Genomic DNA, 25,575 nt, shown 5'->3' with positions numbered 1-25,575 from the left:
CATGTTCGAACGATACTCTTCTAAATTGTTTTACTTCTCGAGTAGACTAAACTCCAATTTGCAAACACTGGTTTCCGTGACACAAATTCAGTGGGCACATTTCTTAACAAAATATGTGTTGCTTGTATCTAAAACGTGGTCTTTTTTTGACAAACACATTTCATTATTCCTATCAGACTAGGTGATGTCAGTCGTTTATTCGATTGCTATTTGTTATTTCAATAATCTTAATTTTCTCTTCACAACGGCGCCATTTGCAAACAAATCACAGAGCTCATTTTAAGAACACGATTTTAATTGGAAGATTGGGAAACGACAGCCAATTATATGGCTCGTTTTAAAAATGCTTAGGCAGAATCTACCAGTGTATAATGCGTAGAGATTTCGCGGGCCGCGGATATTTCAGGCCGCTTATGAAATACGTCCGCGGAATCGGTGGTAGCCCCTCTCCCCCACATTTTTTAAAACGAATTTACGCAAATCTCAGAAGTGACATCCGGGACAACCCGAACCGCGGAAATCCGCGGATCCGCGGAAAAATCACACCCCTGATGGGAGCACGGAGCGTTTATTGTCTTGTCTAGAGTCCGTGATTGCAGTCCTCACGATATGCTTCCGCGTGTCATACATGTACTGTACAATTTCAGATGAAGCTGTGAAAATACGGAAAAAACAACAACAAAACAATTCATTACACAATACAAATGTAAATTGATGATATTATCAACAAAAATTAAGTGCAATCTAGCCCGAATTCTCTTTCGGGTTATTATTCTTCTTGTCGGCTTTAATAATGGTTCTCAAAATGGCAGACGAAACAGACGCAGAGTTTGAGTTTATTGACAATTCGAAGGGAAAAAGTGTTGTTTGGCCGTATTTTCGTTTGAAAAGGAAGAGGGGAACGAACGAAATCGAAGAAAGAATCGGATATTGCAACAGGTGTAAGGATGGTGTAAAATATAGTGGGGGAACATCAAATTTGTTTTCTCACTTAGAGCGACACTAAATCTGATGGAAAAGGTAAACAATGGGACGAAGCACCACGACGCATGTTAGGACAGCCAACACTTGTTGAAGTGTGCCACAAACTTGACCAATATCGACCTTCGTCTGAAAGATCAAAAAACATTTCTGACAAAATTGCAATGTTCATTGTCAAAGACCTTCGTCCGTTTAGTGTTGTGTCAAATGAAGGATTCCGTGCACTTGTTCAGACCTTAGATCCCAGGTACACCATTCCATCTCGTACTTATTTTAGTGAAACGGCAATCTCAGATATGTATGATCAAGTTAAAGCAGATGTAACATTGCAGTTGTCCAAAGCCTCATCGGTGGCCTTAACCACCGATGGTTGGACCAGTCGAGCTACTGAATTGTATGTAACCATTGCATCAACACACATTTCAGCTGACTGGCAAATTCATAAATATGTTCTCTTAACACGGGAACTTCCTCTAAGCCATACAGGAGAAAACATTGCCAATGTTTTGAAAGATGCTATCAATGAGTGGGGTTTGCCAGAGTGTTCCGCTTTGGTGACTGATAATGCTGCTAATATGTCGGTGGCTGCAAAACTTGTTGGCTTTCAGCATCACTTGGGCTGTTACGCACACACTCTGAATTTAGCTGCTCAAAAGGGATTGAAAATTAACAGTGTGTCACGACTGCTAGGCCAAATAAGAAGAATTGTGTCTTTTTTTCATCACAGTACAACTGCAGCGGCTGCACTGAAAGAGTGTTTTCAGCACTGCAGGGGACATTTTAACAGCCCAGCGTGCAAGCTTGGACTCGGACAAAGTGTACATGCTAATATTTCTTAAGAAAAACATGAAGTAAAGTTAAATTAGTTTTTTATGAACAAGTGTGTTATGTTACATAGTTTGTTACATAGTTTAACTGTTCACTGAGCAATAAATATGCTTTAAACATACAATAGAAAGGTTATGTTAATTTAATTAAGTTGGTTTTGGTGATAAGCTGGTGATTGATAATAATTCTGGCACAAGTTAGCAATATATCGCAATATATTGCAATACGTGTTTTTGAACTGACAAAATATTGCAATTATTATCAATCAGTCCAAGCTTGCACGCTGGGCTGTTAAAATGTCCCCTGCAGTGCTGAAAACACTCTTTCAGTGCAGCCGCTGCAGTTGTACTGCGATGAAAAAAAAGACACAATTCTTCTTATTTGGACTAGCAGTCGTGACACACTGTTAATTTTCAATCCCTTTTGAGCAGCTAAATTCAGAGTGTGTGCGTAACAGCCCAAGTGATGCTGAAAGCCAACAAGTTTTGCAGCCACCGACATATTAGCAGCATTATCAGTCACCAAAGCGGAACACTCTGGCAAACCCCACTCATTGATAGCATCTTTCAAAACATTGGCAATGTTTTCTTCTGTATGGCTTAGAGGAAGTTCCCGTGTTAAGAGAACATATTTATGAATTTGCCAGTCAGCTGAAATGTGTGTTGATGCAATGGTTACATACAATTCAGTAGCTCGACTGGTCCAACCATCGGTGGTTAAGGCCACCGATGAGGCTTTGGACAACTGCAATGTTACATCTGCTTTAACTTGATCATACATATCTGAGATTGCCGTTTCACTAAAATAAGTACGAGATGGAATGGTGTACCTGGGATCTAAGGTCTGAACAAGTGCACGGAATCCTTCATTTGACACAACACTAAACGGACGAAGGTCTTTGACAATGAACATTGCAATTTTGTCAGAAATGTTTTTTGATCTTTCAGACGAAGGTCGATATTGGTCAAGTTTGTGGCACACTTCAACAAGTGTTGGCTGTCCTAACATGCGTCGTGGTGCTTCGTCCCATTGTTTACCTTTTCCATCAGATTTAGTGTCGCTCTAAGTGAGAAAACAAATTTGATGTTCCCCCACTATATTTTACACCATCCTTACACCTGTTGCAATATCCGATTCCTTCTTCGATTTCGTTCGTTCCCCTCTTCCTTTTCAAACGAAAATACGGCCAAACAACACTTTTTCCCTTCGAATTGTCAATAAACTCAAACTCTGCGTCTGTTTCGTCTGCGATTTTGAGAACCATTATTAAAGCCGACAAGAAGAATAATAACCCGAAAGAGAATTCGGGCTAGATTGCACTTAATTTTTGTTGATAATATCATCAATTTACATTTGTATTGTGTAATGAATTGTTTTGTTGTTGTTTTTTCCGTATTTTCACAGCTTCATCTGAAATTGTACAGTACATGTATGACACGTGGAAGCATATCGTGAGGACTGCAATCACGGACTCTAGACAAGACAATAAACGCTCCGTGCTCCCATGTAACGAAGCTAATCCGTACAATAGACTTTTTTAAATGCTACTTTTACGTAACATATTTTTACTTACCACCGATTTGTTTTGTTTACCGTGTTATCATTATTTTAGAAGTTTTTTCCGGACGAAATGCGGCTTCTTTTTTTAGAATTTTCGTACCGGTATGATGAAAATCGTTTCGCGATACGATATGCGGTTTGCGTATTGCGATATATACCGATATACCGGTATATTGTTGCAGCACTAGATATAATGCATGACGCTCTATCAATATACCAAATCATTGACCTAGCATGAGTACTTTTGGCCTTAATGTAGGATCCAAAGTTTTAATTCAATGTACACTTATTTCTGTAAAAATTGTATTGACAAAAACAACATGTTTTTGTCTGAAAAGCATACTGAAATAATGTGCAAATTCACCATACGTGCCAAGTTTAATAAACCTAGCTTCATAAACCTAGCTTCATAAACCTAGCTAAAGTAATTATCAAAGGATCCAGATTTGGGTGGATAGATGGACGGACTGGGATAAACATAACCGGCCGTGAATAATTAGCCAGATCCCAAAGTGAGGGTGTTTACAATTTAATATATTTATGTTGTTAAAAAAGATTTTGGTTTGATGGACATGCACAAAAAGCAACAATATTTGTTATGAATAACTATTATGTGTGATATTTTAAATGTGCAATTTGGCAAAAATATAACATGACAAACTGATAAAAGTGAGGTAAACCTGATTTCCCATCATGCCCATATTTCCCATCATGCCTTGCTGCGGCATCATAGGCTGGCCCATCTGAAATAGAAGAAAAAAAATTAACGCAATGTGCATCTATATTTCTTGGTATTTTTTCCACACAGATTCATGAATTTAAGTTTCTTCTTATGATACTTGGACATGACAGTAAACGATCAGTTTTACCTTGTATCAAAAAATGTACATATAAATTGCATGCTTTACTTTTTGAACACATGGTTTAAGTTTTTGATGCTTTTAGTGATGATCATATACATGTAGTACAGCTAGTACCATTTGGTTCTTAAAGAAAAGCTTAAGAATTAAAAATATCAGTAACAAAAGCTGTCACCATAGGATGACATATGCCCCCTATAAACACTTTGATAGAAGTTATGAGAATTTTTCGAAACCTAAACGCAGATTTCGGAACCTAAATGCGGACCCTTAGTTCAAGGCCAAGGTCACAGGGGTCAAAATTTTTTTGCGTATGGAAAGGCCTTGTCCATATACACATGCATACCAAATATGATGGTTACATCTGAAGCGACATAGAAGTTATGAGCATTTTTCGAAACCTAAACACAAAGTGTGACGTACAAACAGACAGACGGACAGACAAACAGACAGACAGTGCGATCACTATATGCCCTCCTTTGGGGGCATAAAAACAGGTAAAGTCTATTATCAAGAAATAAAGTCAGGCATGAGATTTTGAAAAAACCTCAGGTGAGGAAAGTTTCTTACCATCTGTACTGGGTTCAGCATGTTTTTATTATATTGCAGATCCATTTACGTTAAGAACTTTTTATAAAGCAATCTTGAGCACTAATAAGGGGGAAAAAATAAGCCGATAGTAGAAGAATCACAAACCTAAATATTTTGAATATCCTTTGTAGTGGATTAAATTAATGAATTAAAGCTGAAATTGTACTAAGCCACAGCTAAACAATAAGCACACAAATGTTCAAGCTGTCATTTACTGATTAGCACCACTTTGGTTACACTTACAGGTTGCTGCATTCCCATCATATTGGGTGACATCATTTGAGGCTGTGATGACATCATCTGAGGTTGTGATGACATCATCTGTGGCTGGCCTGACATCATTTGAGGTTGAGAAAACATCATCTTAGGTTGTGATGACATCATATTTGAATGTCCCATCATGGCAGCATTTGATGGCATCATATTTGGCTGTGAAGACATCATACCAACTTGCGATGACATCATCCCTGGTTGATTTCCCATCATGCCCATATTGGGACTAGCCATATTTCCCATAAATCCCTGATTGTTCATTGAAGCCATATTGTTTGTGTGATACATGTTATGTATGGGTACAGTTGACTGCATAGGAGCATTACCACTACTAAACACATCAAACAAGTCTGAGGAATTTGAGGCATTTGTCTTTTGTTGTGTTTGACTAGAAGATAATGATGAGAAATCTGCAAAGCCGCCATTCTGTTGTTGGTGGGTGGGGGATGGAAATGATGCTCCACTGAAGTCAGCAAAGTCGTCAACCTTTTGACCTAAAAATATAACACATATATGGTTAACATGTGGCAAATAAGTTTTAAGGAAATGCTCACTATTCACACATTCACTGGCGGATTTTCTTTTTTAATTAACTAAAACTACAGAAGTTAGCTTTCCACTTTGGAAACAACATTGTTTTTTCATGTAGATTTTTTAATTATGTATTTGATTAATTCAACTTATTAGATACAAAATTCTGAGCAGATCTACAGTTATACTGAAAACATTATGTTAATAAATTTTGCCAATTAACAAGTTGTTACTGTGCAATTTGTCCTCTCCCAATCTTGTATAAAAACACATTTCTAAAGTTAAAAGATCTTTAAATCAACAATTTTTCTAATTGTATTTATTTAAGGCAATTTGTTTTTCCACAATTTTGGGAATGGAGCCATGTCCATTTAGATAAGAACAATTTGCAGCGTTTTGACCTATATTGAGAAATTAGTATTGTTTTTGTTTTGCTCAAAAAAAGCTTCAGCATAGAGAATATAAGTGTTTTCAGTATTATATTTATTATATTTACTAAGGTTGAACTTTGATAGCTGGATGGGAGGAATTTTTAGGTCCCAATTGGGAAAAATATTTACTTTCTTTCCGTTGGGAATGGGGCCAAATACCGTACATGATTTTGAACGAAAAAATCCCACACTGTATATGGTTACAATTGTCCTTAAAAGCCTAGTCACTATGATCAGAGGCCTTTTGAATACCCTCAACTACACTGGTATCTTCAGGGGACAAAAATTCCACTCGTCCGCTCGTATTGACGAGTGAAATCTTGAAAGGACGAGTGAATTTCCCTAAAGCTCTCGTCCTACAGGACGAGTGAAAAAAAACTGATGTTAAAATATGTATTTTCTGACCAGTAAGACTCTTTTTCATTAAATAAAATCATTTCTTAAAGCATATCTATTCCGAAAGTAGATCGCGAATGAACCGGAAATCGTAATTGTAAATTTCATACAGCAGGTGCGCGTTGTTATGCGAGACTGTGTCCCGAGTAAATATTGGCTTTTTGGTGTAAACTTTGCGTGTCCATGTTGACAGGGAACCATCTGACTTCATTCACTGTAAGTATTGATTTTTTTTAAAGAATTATTTTACTGCGAAGTACGGTTTTAAACCAGTCTGAATTTCATCTGAAAAATGTCTGACATACAAGCGTTCTTTAAAGGGGGCAGTAGCGATGTTCAACCATTCGAAATGGAAAGCACGCAAGCATTAGAAAAAGGAAAAAACAAATTTGTCTTCATTTATTTATTTTGTGTTCCTCATAAATAAAGTAAGTTAACATTTCTTCTGTGATCAGCTGGCATGAATAACTAAGTAAGCAGCATTTTAGCAGTGATATAGGAAACATTGTTTGTCATATCAGTCCTTTGCAATCTTTCTTTCACACATATTTGAAGGACAAGTGCATGTGTTTGCAGGACGAGTGAAAATTTTAATGCACTTGTCCTGCAGGACGAGTGCAATTTATAAATATTTTTGTCCCCTGATCTTATAAAAAAGCTACGTTTGAGGTCTATATTCTTCATATATTGCAAACCTCTAGGATTGAATTCGTTGCCCGCAGACTGAAAGTCAGCAAAGTCAGCCACACTGTTGCTGCCTGATCCAGAGGCTAGCCCCATGTCTATGAGACTGGGACCGGTGTCTATTGTTGACTTACTGGCACTGCTGCTTACTGACTGTAAACAAACATGGGAAATTTGGTCCAATCACGTGTTGTTGTTATGAAAGCAAATCGCCAGATTCTGGGGTTTATTTCAAATAAAAATCCAGTTAAGCATCCAAAGACATTTTTGATATTGAAAAAATACTATGGCTGAAACTGTGGACTATACACTACAGAATTAAGTCTCCTTCAATTAAATAAGCTGAGTTTTGGAATACTAGTAACTGATTTTAATGCATGTGCATAAACTGTCATCCCAGATAAGTCTGTGCAGTCTGCACAGGCTAATCAGGGACGACACTTTTGCTTAAAAAAATGCCACAAAAGCAAAAAGTGTCGTCCCTGATAACCTTGTGGACAACAAAGGCTAACCTACTAAGAAAGACTTTATGCACAAGCATTAAGCCCACACTTCCTAGAGTCCTACTCAAATATATTTTTGCAATGTTCCTTTATTCACCTTAGTGTCTGAATCCTTGCCCAGTTGACTGGCTGCTGCCCCCAGGTCAATCTTGGCAGGGGTTCTTCGCTTAGCGGATGTGATCTTTTCAGTTTTTGTCGTCTCCGTCTTCTCATGACGGGTGTACTCCTCTATGTTGTCCTTGAAGTCAAAGTCATCATCGTTGTTGCGTTGATTATTGTCTACTTCATCACTGGAATGTTTTACCACAGAATAGTTAATGAAAAATAATATGAATATCTGCTTACATATTGGCTGTCAAGTTGCTACATGTAGGTCCACATAATATAAATGGGTTCAGATATAAACCCCTGATCAATAACAATACAAACATTTGCTTGAAACAACATACTGGGATTTGAAAGAAAGTAGAAATGTAGGCTGTAAAATATAAGCTATTAACCGTTATTTTCAAAAATATCAAAAGAGTGACTCTCTCAGGCTACCGTTAAACTTTCATACTACCATATAACATATAATATACATACCTGCTATAAAAAATGAAAATAGAGTTGGTCAGTAAGAAAACAACAATAGTAAAATAGTGAATAGTAAGTGCACCCTCAAATAACAACATGGTGTAAGAAATGTTAAAGGTCCCTTGTGCTTACGTGAATATATAATCACAAGAACATGTATTTAGTAATTGCACAATAGGAAATGCAATTTTTAGCCATCAACAATGTGTGACAAATCATGTACAGCCTTACTAGTGTACTTGTTGAAGTTGTTCTTCTGTTCACATGTTTATATGTTCTGCTTGTTGGTACAGAGATAATATAATGTTGGCAATATTTTACTTTTGCACACACGTCCTTTGAATTTGGTTAAAATGGACAACAAAATGTCTAAGGCAGATATTTTTGAAAGACACTGTATGCTGTTAATGTGCATGAACTTATCTAAGCATGGCAAGTTCTTAAAGCATTTTTAACAAATATATATGACTAGCAGCTTATGTCAGTTATATACAACCACAAAGCCTGACCTATGGAGTTGTTAATGAAAATGAAAATGTGAGTGCAATGATGCATGAATAATGCCTTGGCATCGATGGGAATAATTACGCAGTAATTGTAAATGTTTTGCTCACCTAAACCCTATAACGTCATGCCCTCTCTTGTCAGCATTGCCACTATAATGAAGCATAAGGGAGATAAGCATGAAACCAGCCATGTCTGTGGGCACAGCACAAGTTGTCTTCTCTTTTCAAGAAAACAACACATTTAATCACACAAATTCATGTTGTAATGTTTGTTTAGTTTGTTTGTTCACAGTTTTCAACATTTTTCAATCAGGTCACGATTGTAAGTTAACCAACTCACACTTTTCCTCGACTAGCTAGGTTTACCAGAACTAAGTGTTTATATTCTAATGCCAGTAACTGACCAACAGTCCTACTCAATCAGAGTTAGAATGAGAATGGACTTCATGACCAATCACCATACAAGTTATGTTGCCGAGCCAAGACTCGAATCCACGATCCTCAAATCTATATTTGTAGTCCAGTGCTCTACCAACTGAGCTAGCCTGCACAGTGCTCTACCAACTGAGCTAGCCTGCGCAACATGCAAATCTGTATAAGAACATTAGTCTAGACTACTTTATTTTTTTACAGTTTGCAAACATCTTATTTTTTTGTGCAATTTACATTTCAATATATTTTAAATTTTTTGGAAGAATAAGTAATATGTATATCAATAAAAGGGATATTTTGCTGTTAACTATTTTAATATTGATTTAAAAAATTATACGACATCAGTAAAACATATCAACAGACCAGTCAAATGTACTTATGTGTTACTTCATGCAAAAAACAGAAAAACAAGCAAATATACTGTAACAAAACAAGCTTTTATTCCAGTTAAAGTCACTGACCAAGGTATATGACATGGCTCATTTCACTCAAAACTTGGGGAGACATGCTACAATACCCACATTCCATACATAAATTACAAAGTAAAGCAGGGCTAGGATTCTTGCATAGGCTCTTTAACTGCATTTAAATTTCATTTACAAATCCCACCACCTCCACTGTATATTATAATTTCTTTTGAATGTCTATTGTATTGTTCATATTATTTTAAGAATGTCCTTGTTAAATTATATCATATATTATTAATTTCTTTGTAAACTTCAAGTAACAACATTCAATGTTGTTGTTGTTGTTTTTTATCAGTGCACATATCTATTGATTTCTGTGTGTGAAGCATTATTCATGTATGAATCATCTTATTACTTCCAAATTACAATAAAGAAGTTTTCTGTCAAAATCATTAAAAAAACGTTAACAAACTCATATGACATTTAGATTGACTTCCCTTTATCCATTACGTTATATAGCATGCTTTAACGACTCAGATGTAAGCACGTTTAGTTTGAGGATTCTTCTACCAACATTGACAGCGATAAAGTGCGAAATGTTCCGCATGACTTTGCAAAAATTACAGGAACCGCAAACTACACATTCTAATCCAACTCCATAGATGCTTATTTCTATTTTAACGTGTTTTAGCGACCACCGCAAATGAGCTAGTATTGCGATGGATAATTAAGCAATCAAAATTATCAATAATCGGTTTAAAACTGAAATAAATGCTAAACAACAATATGTTTTGGTAAAAAATGATATTATTTGAGGGGAAATTGTATTTTGTGGGGGAAAAAATCTGGTAGCTACTAGGGGAAGACGCCGACTATCGCCCTCACTTTCTTAGTAAAAAAAACACGTGATGTCTTATGACACAATACAGATATTTAAACAGTCTAGCTAGTGAATATGTTCAGCAACTAGCAGCTTAGCAAGCATGTAGTATCATGTATGAGACTCCAAGCTTTTAAACAAAAATACGCCTTTTAAATAATTGATGATCATGCATCCAACACCATTTGCAGACATCAAAATATTTGGTGATTTGTAAACAAAGAATTAAACATTCCACTTCAAATCTTGAGTTCATTGACAGGGCTTCCTCTGCCATTAGCCAGATTAGCCAATGGCTACAAATTGAACTGTTTGGTTAAAGAAAAATCTATTTGGCTACAACTTTTCTTCATTAAAACTTAAAAATAGCCAAAAATAGAAGAATTTTGCCAAAACAAGGTGAATTTGGCTAAAGAAATTTTTGAGCCAGGGGAAGCCCTGTTTGATTATACACACTATTGACTAATGATCCTACAGAACATTGAAGCATGCAGGAAAACAAAGATGATCTCAATCAATTAAAATATCAATCAAACAAATTGATGTCATTAATTAAACAATGTGGAAATTAAAACGAATCCTGTCATCTCAATAACTTGATCATACCGATAACATATCGGAGAAGGCGACTACAAATAAGAACTTAAAATAACAAGCAATTAAAACAGCTCTCAGGGCTTTTTTTGCCATTGATATGACTTGAGATCAACGAATAAGTCCCACCATCCAGTAGCAAATATCTATCAAATCATTCATGTTCACGTTGAAGTCCCCCAATCCAGTAGCAAATATCTATCAAATCATTCATGTTCCCGTTGAAGTCCCCCAATCCAGTGGCAAATATCTATCAAATCATTCATGTTCCCATTGAATCCCCCATCCAGTAGCAAATATCTATTTAATCATTCATGTTCCTGTTGAAGTCCTCCAATCCAATAGCAAATATCTAACAAATCATTCATGTTCCCCTTGATGTCAACTTAAGACCCCAAAGTCTATTTACCCACATGCTTTCAAAAATAACAACTTAAAACTTAATAGCAAGGGTGAATCCCGAGCGGCAGAAAAATGGCCTTAAAAAATAAATCCATTATTTCCATCCTCCTTTGGTAAAAGAGCCCGGTTGCTATACCTGGGGTGTGATTTAAAAACCTCAGGGGTGGAAAATACCCAACCCCCTAACAAGGCTCAACCTAACTTGTATTTGCATATAAATCCAGAAAAGTGTATAACTATTTGCACAATATGTTTGACATTGAAAAGGAGGACAACCGGTGAAAGGAAGAAAAATCACACCCCTGTATACCACAGACACAAAACAAATTGTTCCCCAAACCTGTAGTCTACAGTCTCATCGGGTCCAGCAATGCCACGTATGCGGTTCCAGATGTCCTTTCCTTTGTCCACCGCCTCATCTACTACGGACTTCTTGCCATCGTTCCAGTCGTCTATCTCACCAAGGTGACTCTCAGTGTTCTTACGCGGCGCCTCGTCGTATCTGTCACCTACACAAACAATGCTGCTGAGTGACATTACGTTACGGAATGATTTGATGTCACTTCTGTGTTTATGTTTAAATTTATACTACTGATAAAGTTTTGGCCAAAACATGTTTAGTATTTAAGAAATTAAAATAAAGTAAAATCTTTGTAAGATATCTTTTATTCAATTATCACCTTCAAAGATACAGCAGCTGACAGGGTGATTCATATTCCACTTGCCAGTTCAAATGCGCGACAAGACTTAAGCTTCCAATGACATGTAGCTTAATGAATACTGTTAAATCACTTTCTTTTCACAATTTAAATTTTGTGCAAATTACACAAGCAGATATATTTGCATGCATTGTAAAGTGAAATAGAGAAATCAAACTGTATAAGATTATATGTGTTGATTTATTTCTGATAAGCCCACTTTGGAAAATCGCTAAATGAACAACTCTAAAACAATGGGTTCCATGATAAGACATAGCCTCATATAAGTTTTTTATCACTAACTCTCAAACATGTTTTTTTTTACTTGAGTACTTGAGAAAATAAACTGTCAATACATGTACTACTTACTGTTCTGTGCAGTATAAAGTACTATCAGTAAAATAAACTGTTCTCTGCAGTTTAACGTTTTATATTGAGTTTGCGGAAAGTGTGAGGTAATAAACATCAGCATTCTATAATATTACATTAACACTGCTTGGTATGTATTGACACACATGTAAACTAAGGAGAACTTGACAAATGGTAAAATAATATTCGTGCTGGTGATTTGTTTATGTAAAGGCAGGAGCGCAAAAATGAGAACTCAGATAAAATTCAACAGTAGGTTGAAATTATATATTCTATTTTTATGTTGGTGAGAGTATAATATTTTCTCTCTCTTCCTGAAATTTGTTAAAACACTTAATGGTGGTTGTGATTTTAGTCTAATAGAACCACCTCAGGGGAGGGAAACGCCCAACTCACCCCCTCGCCCCCTTTCAGGATTCAACAAAACTCTTCATTGGTATGTAGATCCAGTGTTTTCATCATTATGTTAACCCTTTTCAACCCCTTAGATACGTATTTTGATGCATTCGTAGTCACTTAGAAATTAAAATTCAACAAGCAAATTCGTTGAATTGATATCCCCTGCCAATATGCTTCTGGACACAAAAGTACTATATTTGACACTCAAAAAAGCATTTTTTTCAAGATACAAAGGGCCATAACTCTGTTATTAACAGATGGTGTACAATGCCATTTGACGTGCATCATCCTCTTATCCATATATTATACCAAGTTTCAATGAAATCAGCCAGAGCACTTTCAAGATATGGCTCTGGACACACAAAAAAAGCATTTTTTCAAGATACAAAGGGCAATAACTCTGTTATTAGCAGATGGTGTACAATGCCATTCGGCTTGCATCATCCTCTTATCAATATACATACTCATACCAAGTTTCAATGAAATCCGCCAAAGCACTTCCAAGATATGGCTCCGGACGGACGGAAAGACGGACGGATGGAAGGACGGACAGACGGACAACGCCAAAACAATATCCCTCCGCCTATGGCAGGGGATAATTTAAGACTTTTCTTACTAGATTCAAGTTTTAAAGGCTTCATTTCCAAGCCTGAGATACTGATGAGCAGCAACCAGCATAAAAGCCTGAACAGACTGCAAGTTACTTGCAGCCAGTTCTGGTTTTATGCTGGTTGCAAAAGCCATTTATTTTCATTAAAGTCTCTATAACGCTCAAAATCAACGAAAATTTCGTGAAGTATTTTGTTTAATAAAGTCCACACCTTAACAATCAGTGTTCCTTATAGCAATAGCCAAAATTTCAATGCTAGATGTGGTATGATTATATAGATTTTTGTAGATACAAAATGCTCGTTTTTATTTATTTATGGCCACACTTAATTCCTGCGAATATATCTATTCATACGACACACGAACACCATTTTAGTGTTCATGTGTCGTATGAATAGATATGCAAAACAATAATAAAAACGAGCATTTTGTATCTACAAACATCTATTTTACCAGACCACATCTGGCTTTGAAATTTCGGCAATTGCCATAGGGAACACTGATTTTTAATTGATTAAGTTTATTTTACGAACAAGTGTACGAAATTTTCATTGATTTTGAGTAGTTATTACAAAAATGTTACTTAAAAGATTTTCTTTCTGAGTGGGAAATTGTTAACAACGGTTCAAATTATAAAGCTGGATAAGGAAATAAACTAAATGTTGGAAAGATGCAAATTGGAATTTCGGTGAGCCATTTCGAAAAAATATATACTTTTTGCGATTGTGAATGAGGCCAAAAATCAGCCCAAATTTAAAGACAAGAGGGCCATGATGGCCCTGAATCGCTCACCTGACTCATTAAGATCAAATGAAAACTATGACCTCTATTGTCTACACAATGTTTTTCTATGATTTGACCTAGTGACCTAGTTCCTGACTCTAGATGATCCAAATACAATCCCAATCCAGATTTCATCAAGATAAACATTCTGACCACAGTTCATAAATATTGGATAAAAACCGTGACCTCTATTGTCAACACAAGGTTTTTCTATTTATTTGACCTAGATTTTTACCCCAGATGACCCAAATACAATCCCACCCAGATTTCATCAAGAATTCTGACCAAATTTCATAAAGGTTGGATGAAAACTGTGATCTCTAATGTCTACACAAGGTTTTTCTATTATTTGACCTAGTGACCTAGCTTTTGACCCCAGATGACCCAAATAAAATCCCAACCCAGATTTCATCAAGATAAACATTCTGACCAAATTTCATAAAGATTGGATGAAAACTGTGACCTCTATTGTCTACAGAAGGTTGTTCTATTATTTGACCTAGTGACCTTGTTTTTGACCCCAGATGACCCAAATACAATCCCAAACCGGATTTCATCAAGATAAACATTTTGACCAAATTTCATCAAGATTGGATGCAAACTGTGACCTCTACTGTCTACACAAACAAATTGTTGACGGACGGACGCACGGACACACGCAGGCACGCACAACGGACGCCGGACATCACACGATCACATAAGCACACCGTGTCACTTCATGACAGGTGACCTAAAAATATGTGTCGGAGATAAACATGAACAGTTGTGGTTAAAATCCCATAGAAACAAGGGCTGTTTGTAAAACATGCATGCGCCCCTATATGGGCAATAAGTTGTAGTAGCAGCCATTGTGGTGAATACACTTTTTGTCACTGTGAATGGTGGTTAGTGGTGGTGGTGGTGGTGGTGTAGAGAGTAGTAGTAGTAGTAGTAATATTTAGTATTATTAATATAGTAGTAATAGTATTTTGTATAGTAGTAGTAGAGTCGTAGACGTAGTAGTAGTAGTAGTAGCCGTTATTGTCGTCGTAGTATCGTGTGGTGAGTCGTAGTAGTCGTAGTCGTAGTTGTAGTCGTCGTAGTCGTCGTAGTAGTCGTCGTAGTGGTGGTTACAGTAGTAGTAGTAGTCGCAGTAGTAGTAGAAGTCGTATGGTGGTGGTGGTGGTGGTGTGTAGTAGTGGTACTCGTAGTAGTAGTACTAGTAATAGTACTAGAAGTAGTAGTAGTAGTAGTCGTAGTAGTAGTAGTAGTAGTAGTAGTAGTAGTAGTAGTGGTAGTAGTAGTAGAAGTAGTAGTAGTAGTAAGTAGTAGTAGTAGTAGTAGTAGTAGTAGCAGTAGCAGTAGCAGTAGCAGTAGCAGCATTACAAGACCAATACTTAAGAATAATCAAATGGGAAAAGGTAACCTAGCACTGGCAGTAAATATGGGGCTCATTTACAGGTCAGATTTGGAATCTCTGCTGTAAAATGAGATTTTGAATGAATTAAAGGGAGGCAAATCTGTAATAAAAAGAACATGCATAAACTGTAGTTGTTTCCCTTGTTTGAACCATGCTAAATCCTTACAAGTTTGGAAAGAATTGGATGAAAAATTTGGACTTTATTTCTCAATTCAAGGGGAGGTAATTCTGTACTTCATGGACCAATAATGCTCATTTTTTTGTAGGGTTCGTGTCCTCATTGATATAAAGACACTGTGCAAATTTGGAAAGGATCGGACAAAAAATGTGGAAGATTTTTGAAAGTTTTTACAAAATAGGCAAAAACGAATAAACATGCCAAGTTCAACGAGCTCCTGCGGCCATGTTTTTTGACGAATCAAATTTCTTTGAACAACTTTTTCAGGGGATCCTTCAAAGGTCATCCCTGTGAATGTTTTGAAAATCTGTTGAGCGGTTTCTGACATATATGGTCATGGCGGCCATCTTGGTCATGTGATCAAATTTTTTTTAACAATTCTTTTGTCCCATGACCTAGGGATGCTCCACATGAAATTTAGTTGAAATTGGCTCAATGGTTTAGTTAAAAGAAGATGTTTACAAATTGTTTACGGACGGACGGACGGACGCTGAGTGATCACAATAGCTCACCCCGAGCTATCGCTCAGGTGAGCTAAAACAAAACTGTCAGTGCATACTGTAGCTTGATCTGGAGGAGGCCAGGTCACCAGACATGCCCGTGAACTTGTCCTTGTTCTTCTTGGCCTTCTTTCTCTCATCGCGCAGCTTGTCATCGTTCTGTATCAACTCCACGATCTCCTTCACCTTGTGACGAACTGCAGGAGAAAACAAGAATTCACAATGCATTAGTACCTTTATATATTCATTTCATGTACGTGCATACAGTCTAGCAAATATGTTATCAGGGCCTAACCAAAACTTCTTTAACAAATAATACCATGTTGCTTTTTACTTAAACAATTATAATAATTATTAATTTGAGTATTTTATAACTTTACTTTTCAACAGTGTTTTACTGTTACTGTAATTTTACCTCCTTTATTATCTTTGACCATTCAGTTCAAGTTAGAGAAGACAAAAACAATTAGAAAGGCTTGCTCTGGGAACATCGTATTTTTAATTTAATGCATGTGCCTACAGCATCCCAGATTAGCCTGTTCAGTCCACACAGTCTAATCAGGGACAACACTTTCAGCTAAACAGGATCTTCACCAAGAAGACGCTTCCTTTGAACAAAAAAACAACTTTAAAGCAGAAAGTGTTGTCACTTATTAGCCTGTGCAGATTGCATTAAGCCCCCTTTTCCCTTTGCAAAGCTCATACGGCTTAACAACATGTATCCAATATGAACACATTCCTCAACAGTCCACATAATTACCATTGAGCCCTTGATCCTTGCCATGCTCATCTGTGAATGTGTAGTTTTCAAGGCCCCTCAGATCATACAGGTGTTCCCTGGCGCCAGTGACAACCCTCTCGGAGCCGTTCCGTATCAAATACATCAGCAGGGTGAGTGACTGGAGGAAAGAGAAAGCCATGTGATAAAGGAGGAACGCCTGGGAGCAAACATGTCATAATTGTTCTTGGTAAAATCAGGACATTTCGATAACATTGTCTGGAGATTTGTTCTGACTTTGCAACAGGAGACCATAAAAGCATCTTTTATTTCAGTCCATATGCAAAATATGTGAAAGATAGCAACAATTGACAGGAAATGATGTCCTGTATCTTGTAAAATTTTACAGGACTTCATAAGATATAAGATTTTTATAAGAAATGTTTTATCAAATAAAAGGAAGTACCGTTTTCAAGAATATAAACACAAGCAATAATAATTATTTCAAATGATGATTTATATTATAAACTTTGACAAGAGTAAGATAATTTGACAATAGTAGTTTGAAAAATGTTTTTTCTGAATATCAAAAGAGCATAAGAATAGCCTACATCATATTCTTTTAAAATTGTGTTCGCTTTTCATTTTGACAAGTTCAGGGAAAATGCTTACCAGGTAGATTGTATGGTTCCCCACTATTTATAAACAAATTTTGTTTAAATGCTGCAACCAGTTAGTTACCATATTATGAACATATTGACCAATTAAAAAGTCTATCTTATGTCACAATTAGACTGCAAGTGCAGCTTGCCTTGTTATTTATAAAGCATTATATTTTGTCATAAGTCATTTACAATAAAAAAAGTTGACCAACACACAATTTTCACAAAAACAGGTGATCATGCTCCATTTCAGGCCCCTTGGCTTTTTTTAGTACAGCTAATCTCTACCTAATTACATATTTATTGATATCATACCCTTTGCATCAGGTTGCACAATTTTAAAACATAGCTTGCTACAATCACTGCCAATATAATTTTAATTAGAGAAAGAACACAACCTATTTCTATCTGGCATGCCTTTTCATACACATTTTTTTAATTGGATATTAATGGTTATCTGTTAAAAGCATGAGAACAAAATTACATACTAAGAGTTCAAGTTTTCAATGTAATGTTTGAAATGAATAATAGTAATAAAATTTGCATTTCTTAGATTGGTTCACTTCTGCATAAGAATGCTGAATGTCGTCATCAAGTAGCACACCCATAACTTGTTGGGATTTACTGTAAGGCATAGTTTATAGTACTTATACCTTATATGTTCTTCTCCAGCTCTTCTTATTTTCGTGGAACATGCGTTTCCAAAGCATTCCCATCACCTCCGGAAAATGTTCGTACGTGAATGTGTATTGCGCAATCTCTGAGCAGATGCTGCCATGTGGCCCCCATGCATCATCGTTGGTAGCCTCTCTAACTTTGGTCTCAACTTCAGAGTAGTTCATCACCACATTGGTGCTAAAAAAGTTGTGCTTTTTATAAAATATCATTTATGTACATAATGTCCAGTTTTTGTTTTACATATTCTTCAATATATGAAAGCTCCTTAAATATTGGCACAGTAAATATGTCACAGTCAAATATAAATGCATCCTTGTTGAATGCTAAGGAGTGCAAAAATAGTGATTGATTTGTAATTGTAATCCGGGTACTACTTAAATATATCCCGGGAACGGACAATATACTAAAACGTACACTGCAAATTTAGACTGTATTAGAGTTTTATTTGCATAATTAATTTGAAAAAAAATATTCAGACAATGACCAATTTAGCGTTAGAATTCCTGGATAAGTGTAACAGGGGTCTAGCTAGGCTCAAAATTTAGGGCAGAAGTCACTTCTTCCTAAAGCCAAAATAGGGAGAAGTGGTAACATCTTTTGGAGAAATGGTACATTTGCATCATAGATCTTAGTTTTACCCATGTTGCTTCAAAAAATAGATTCAGGGCTCAGCCTAGGTTCAAATTTGAGGGAGCAGTGAGTCAGTGCTCCAGCTAGGCCTAAATTGAAGGGCACCCCGCCCTGCCCTTCCAAACCTCCGCCCATGCCCTTCCTAGGGCCCCCACTGCCCTTAATTCTTTTTTTACATATGATAATTAATAAATCTCTTATTACATTGTATTTAGTTTATTCCTCATTGTATACATTTTATTTGAATTGTTTAATAATGGTTTAATAACAATGGGAACAATATACAGGGTTCGACATTAACTTTTTTAACAGCAAGACCGTCGGACCAGCTCCTCTTAAAATGTACTAGCCCAAACCTGATGTTTACTAGACCATAAATGACATAGCAAATGAACACAATTGTGTCATGTAACTGTTTAATCAGGATTTATCAGTAAATAATCAGTGAACACCAGATTTTTTTATGCATATAGTAAAACAATAAAATAACCCTTTTTTTGCTTTTCGTCGTCAAATTCAAGCCATGGGAACTGAATCGATTTTCCATCTATGATAAAATTGACGTTTTTGTGTTTCTTTATATTTACGTTTCGTGTCAGTAAAGCGTCGCATTCTTTTGTATTTACTGATTTGTCGGACAAAAATCCGAACTTGAACAAAGCCATTCTTTAAATTACATTATCTTGTCTGCTACGCAAAAAAGTTTACATTGACAATACCGCTTTTCGATAGAAGTTGTAAAATCATGCCCTTACAGTTTTACGACACTGCAGAAAATCATTAATATTCATGACAACTTGACCAATTGAAACAAACAATTTCTGCAGGAAGCTCTCCTTTGTGTCTAAAATAGCGATGAATCATGTGAATGCTCCCCGTTTATTTAAATATACTAGTTTTGTTTTAATGTAAATAACGGATACAAGAGTAATTTTACACATTAAAAGTAAAGGTTTTCACAGCAGTTATTTATAGTTATTTGAATCAGTATAGATTTTTTTTAATTTATGTACGACCAGTCGGACAAGTTAGCCCGCAGTTTTACTAGCCCGACCACCGATCTTACTAGACAATGTCTGTCGGACGTGCCTTAGTGTCGAACCCTGATATATTCTAACAAGTATTAAATCAACATGCAACAGGAAGCATTCCTGAAACGACCGCGCGTTGGAAAATGCCCTTTTGACAAACTACTGCGCGTAGAAAGTGCCCTTTTGACAAAAAAGCCACCCCGTGCCCTTTTCAAATCCTAGCTGGAGCACTGATTGAGTTCTCCTTCAGCTAAAAATTAGGGACAAGTGAGGCAACTCAAAGATAAAATGGTTTCTGTTCAGCGTACAATCAACTCGTCACTTATTTTATACCCCCATTACACCATGCCAATTATCATTAATCAGAAAAAACTCTCATTTCGCACTTTTGGGGACAACATTTACAGATACAAATACACATACTAAAGTGTTCATATTGTGTTTTTGATGTATTAAACTGAATTTAATCAATATATTTAACACTTAATTTACATGCTATATATGTAATAACTCTTAAGCCTCATTACTGCTGAAATAATTTCTTTAAAAGAGACTGAAATGGATGGTGGATTTCAAAAGGCTGCATTTCATTTATATTAAGACATGTGTATAAAACCTACATTTTTCTTCTTTGTCATTGCTTGTAAATTATGATGGTACTTTTAACAATTTTTTTTCCTGTACAGGAGTATCAATTAAAACTTCAATTGTAACAAACAAAACCAGATATGTTCAGAATCTTTTTACTTCCTTGTAAATTTTAAGCAATTCAACATGAAATCAAATGTTTATTTTGTTACAAATATTTGCTTTAAATTATTATTCATTTAAAACCTTATTTACAGCAGAGATAACAAATAAAACCAGTTAACGAGCCCCATATGTATTGCCAATGCTAGGTTATCTCTTCCCATTTGATCATTCTTGAGTATTGTTTTAATGGGCCATTTAACTTTGCTGAATCATAGTTATTGGTAGCCAGCACAAGGCAATAAATCAAGGCATCATCTTTTAACAATTTCAAGAAGTGTAATGGCTCCAGACTGTTCTTTTGAATGTTCAACTTTGCATGACCTGTAGATGGGGCAACTTATGGCTGAGAATCCTCCTGTGTCAATTTTCCACATCAAATTGATTTTAATCAGCCAATGTCTGACACAAAGTAAATCATTAAAAGGATGAGAAGTAACTTCATGAAATTAATGTGCGAAGTTAAGATTAATTGGACGAAGAAATCACCTACTTCGCCCACTTGCCAGACCCTCTGTAAGCATATTTTCACAACCCTGGGTCTATTTAAGTATACTTATTAGTATCCGCGTTACATTAAAGTAGTACCTGAACATAAATAGTGAATAAGCAACCTAACAAACAAACATATTTGAGACAAATTGTTCAAGTTCTGGTAATCAAAAACAAATTACTACAATAAAAGCCTCAGAAATGTTTTTAATACTCTAGGATAGATTCAAAAGTTAAGAAAAACAAAAAGTTTATAATTTCAACATTATCTGATGAGCTTTATTTCACTCATCTCTAAGATCACGAATGAAAGCTTTGCAACAATAAATATATAATTGAACATTTGACAGTAGGTTCAACAGATGGATTAAGTAGTCAAGGAAAACTGACAAATGTGAATCGAAGCCAGCATTCAAAAGGTGAGCAGACTGTTTTTAACTCTTGCATAGCTGGAAATGTTTACACGGCCCATCAGCCTGATCACTCAGATCAGGCATCACTCAACACAACTTTTCAGGCAAACTGTATGGTTTTGTTTGAATCTTGTCGTTGTCCTAATGTTCGTCCATCTATCAGACTTTGACGCACAACCTTGTTATATTACAATGTTTGGGTATTATGGAGGTGGGTATTGTCGGTATTGTACAGTATTTCTCTGTAAAAATCTTTGCCGGTGCCCCTCCCACTTCCGACATTTTTTATATAAACAAACATTATTTAAAAAATGTTATGTACATTACAATAAAATACCAAAATATACGCGCTCATTTGTCATGAATTCATAATTGTAACTGTTTCAGTAACAAACAACCATCAACGGCAAACAAAACAGAGAAATACTTTTGTGTTTACGTGTAACTTTCAGTAGGCTAATTTTAGCTCAACTGTCAATTTTTTGTTTAGGTTATTGCCCACTTACACTTTCTCTGTTATTTCCCGAATTTTATGCATTGCTTAATCAATGTCTTATTTGCACAATACAATTACTAACAAGCCACAAAATCATAAAATATAATCGATGTTTATAGATAAGGTTATTGTTGATTTTTATCGCCTAAAGTAGGCCATAACAAACGTCAACGTATTTTATTGCACGAATGAATACGTCGTTATAGTAAAGCATCGACATCGACTGTATGATATTTTGATTGCGTCATCATCATCATCATCATCATCGTCGTCATCGTCGTCATCGTCATCGTCGTCGTCGTCGTCGTCGTCGTCATCATCATCATCATCATCATCATCATCATCATCATCATCATCATCATCATCATCATCATCATCATCATCATCATCATCATCATCATCATCATCCTCATCATCGGCAGCAGCAGCAGCAGCAGCAGAATATGTAATGGAAAAAACATTCGTTGCTTTGCACTGGCCATATATATTTTAAATCAATTTATAAAGTAAGACTTTATCTTTGAGGTTTCCGGCTACAGATTTGAACGTAGAGACAGAGACATTAATGGGGGTGGTGTAGCATCATACATAAGACAAGACATCCCGTCGAGAAGACGTAAAACCCTTGAGTCGGACAACCTCGAAAATATCATTAATGAGGTCAATCTAAACAAATCAAAATGGTGTTTCTTCTGCGTCTATAGGTCACCAAGCATGAACACTTTATCTTTTTCTGATAGCTTTTGCAAAACTTTAGACAAATGTATAAGTGTTTTTGATTAGTATGCTGTCATGATCTCCTTTGTGAAACTAAAAGCAAAATTTTATTAGATATTTTAGAAATGTTTAACCTGTCCAACATTATTAAGAATTCAACATGTTTTAAGAAGGGCTGTTCACCATCCTTACTGGATGTCTTTTTGACAAATAGTAACCATTTATGCATCATAACTCTAAATTTCTCTACCGGCGTTAGTGACTGTCACAATACGATAAGTTTTGTTATTAACAATACTGTTCCGAGGAATGAGAAACAGAAAATCACTTACAGAAGCTTTAAAAAATTCAATATTGATTCATATAATGAAGACTTGTGCAAACTGAATGTTGTAAATTATTCATTTATTAATTGACCGAAACGTTGAGTGAATAGATATTTAAAAAAAAAACAAAGAAGTTGTTTCTCTGTCTTATATAATTATTTATTGGTAAATTATTCATGTAATCCCGGTAACTTAGATTTGATGTATAACTCTTTTGAAAACGATGTTGTCGAAGTTATGAACAAGCATGCTCCATTTAAACAAACATACAGAAAGCGTGTACATACCTTATATGAAATAGGAATTAAGAAAAGCTATTTACACTAAAAAATGTCTTATAACAAGTATACCAAAATGAAAAATTCGAAATCCTTGGAACATTATCGTAAAAATAGAAATATAGTAAATAAACTTAAACGTAAATCTATGAATATTTTTATCAGGAAATGTGTACTGGTGGCTGTAAATCTAAAGATTTTCGGGAAACAATAAAACCTTATAATTCTAACAAGTTTTAAAATAATCAGAGCAAAATCATACTCAATGAAAATCAAAAGAAAATTTCGGATAATAGTGACGTAGCTGACATTTTTAATGACTTCTATGTAAATGTTGCGAAGGACATTGGAAAAGATTTTACCTTTGATGAACGTACTCATCCAAGTATAGACAAAATACTAGGATGAAATATTTCGCCAGATTCATTTAATTTTTCACATGTGGAACAATCAACTGTCTCAAATATTTTACGGAAGTTTAATGCTAAAAAAGCTACTGGAATTGACAATATATCTATAAAACTCTTAAAATTAGGTGCCACAGTCACTGGTCCCTTTATATACATACTTTGTAAACAATTCTATTGACTCTGGTATATTCCCTGATCGACTAAAGCAAGCACAGGTAACCCCAGTCTACAAGAAAAATGATCCCCAAGTTAAATCTAACTATAGGACCTGTGAGTATAATACCTGCTCCCTCAAAATTTTCGTAAAGGCTTTTGCTAATTAACTAACCATCCACTTTGATAAGAGTTTCAATAACTTTTTATGTGCTTTTCGAAAAGGACATGGATGCCAAACAACACTCTTGAAACTTGTCGAGGATTGGAAATCTGCATTAGACTCCAACCAGTATGTTGCTGCGGTTCTAATGGATCTATCTAAGGTCTTCGACTGCCTGCCCAATGATATCATCTTATGCAAACTCAACTGTTACGGTCTTTCTAAAACTCCATTCATCGTTTAACCTCTTATCTATCCCATAGGAAACAACAAATACAAATAGGCAGTTCTGTAAGCTCCTGGGCTCATATTATCAAGGGCGTGCCTCAGGGCTCCATACTCGGGCCTCTCCTATTTAATGTCTTCGTTAATGATATATTTTATTTTATTCATAAGGGCACACTCTATAATTATACAGATGATAACACATTTTTCTATTGTTCCGCAAATTTTGATGGCCTTGTCAAAGTTCTTTAAAAAGAAAGCAATATCCTAATAGACAGGTTTACTTTTAATTGTATGCAAGCTAATCCCGACAAGTTTCAAGCTATAGCTATTGGAAAAAGAACCGCTTCCAAAATCCCCTCTTTCGGTATAAGAAACACAAACATTAAATGTGACGATGTTGTCAAACTTCTTGGAGTAAACTTAGACTCAAACCTAAATTTTGATAACCACATAAGTAGCATCGGTAGTAAGGCAGCACAGCAGCTTAACAGTTTGAAAAGAATAGGGAAAAATCTCTGTCGCCCCAGTAGATTGACCATTTGCCCATGCATTTATCCTCTCAAATCCTCTCTAACTTGGCATTTCTGCTCTAAAAGCAACACATACGAAATTGAAAAAAGCAAGAGCAAGCTCTTCGCTTTGTATACGACGATTACAACAGTTCGTATGACCAATTACTGACAAAGCTAATTTAATTGCCCTAGTCTATTTATTAGAAGAACCAGAGTTATGGCCCTTGTAACATTTAAAATTATAAATAGTATATCTCCACCTGTTCTTAATGACCTGGTTATCAAACGTGAATCTCGTTATCATTTCAGATACACCAATCTTCTTGTGATTCCCCAAGCCAAGACTACTAGTACAAATGTATGTTATTAACAGTTTCCGGCATGCGGCTCTAGCTCTATGGAATGCCTTACTAGAAATCTACAGAAAAGCTAGTAACTTTAACCAATTCAAAGGCTTTATGATGCATTGGAATGGTAAAGAATGTAAATGTTCTGCCTGTAAAGTAACTTAGGAACAATTTTTTCTGGAGCTGCATGCCACACTGTGA

General features: G+C 35.7%; 1 protein-coding gene across 3 annotated transcripts in view; it reads right to left on the bottom strand.

Annotated features, from left to right (window-relative positions):
* Positions 1 to 22,423, bottom strand: part of LOC127840832 (clathrin interactor 1-like) — a 41,790-nt gene extending 19,367 nt beyond the window's left edge. For 2 of the 3 annotated variants that reach the window (XM_052369257.1, XM_052369258.1), the window contains exons 1-10: positions 22,251 to 22,423; positions 18,404 to 18,605; positions 17,131 to 17,269; positions 16,430 to 16,567; positions 11,776 to 11,944; positions 8,829 to 8,870; positions 7,736 to 7,928; positions 7,147 to 7,288; positions 5,064 to 5,587; positions 4,050 to 4,112 (exon numbers count right to left, since the gene is read on the bottom strand). In XM_052369257.1, the coding sequence (XP_052225217.1) occupies positions 4,050 to 4,112; positions 5,064 to 5,587; positions 7,147 to 7,288; positions 7,736 to 7,928; positions 8,829 to 8,870; positions 11,776 to 11,944; positions 16,430 to 16,567; positions 17,131 to 17,269; positions 18,404 to 18,605; positions 22,251 to 22,282 (1,644 nt within the window). In that variant the 5' untranslated portion in view covers positions 22,283 to 22,423. The remainder of the gene's footprint in view (positions 1 to 4,049; positions 4,113 to 5,063; positions 5,588 to 7,146; positions 7,289 to 7,735; positions 7,929 to 8,828; positions 8,871 to 11,775; positions 11,945 to 16,429; positions 16,568 to 17,130; positions 17,270 to 18,403; positions 18,606 to 22,250) is intronic. The other variant, XM_052369259.1, reaches the window with a different exon arrangement.
* Between the last annotated feature and the right edge of the window lie 3,152 nt (positions 22,424 to 25,575).

The sequence above is a fragment of the Dreissena polymorpha genome, chromosome 8 (genome assembly GCF_020536995.1).
Source record: "Dreissena polymorpha isolate Duluth1 chromosome 8, UMN_Dpol_1.0, whole genome shotgun sequence".
In the NCBI taxonomy this organism is placed as follows: Eukaryota; Metazoa; Mollusca; class Bivalvia; order Myida; family Dreissenidae; genus Dreissena; species Dreissena polymorpha.
Note: the sequence above shows the minus strand (reverse complement) of the source record. Positions and strands in the feature narration are given on the sequence as shown.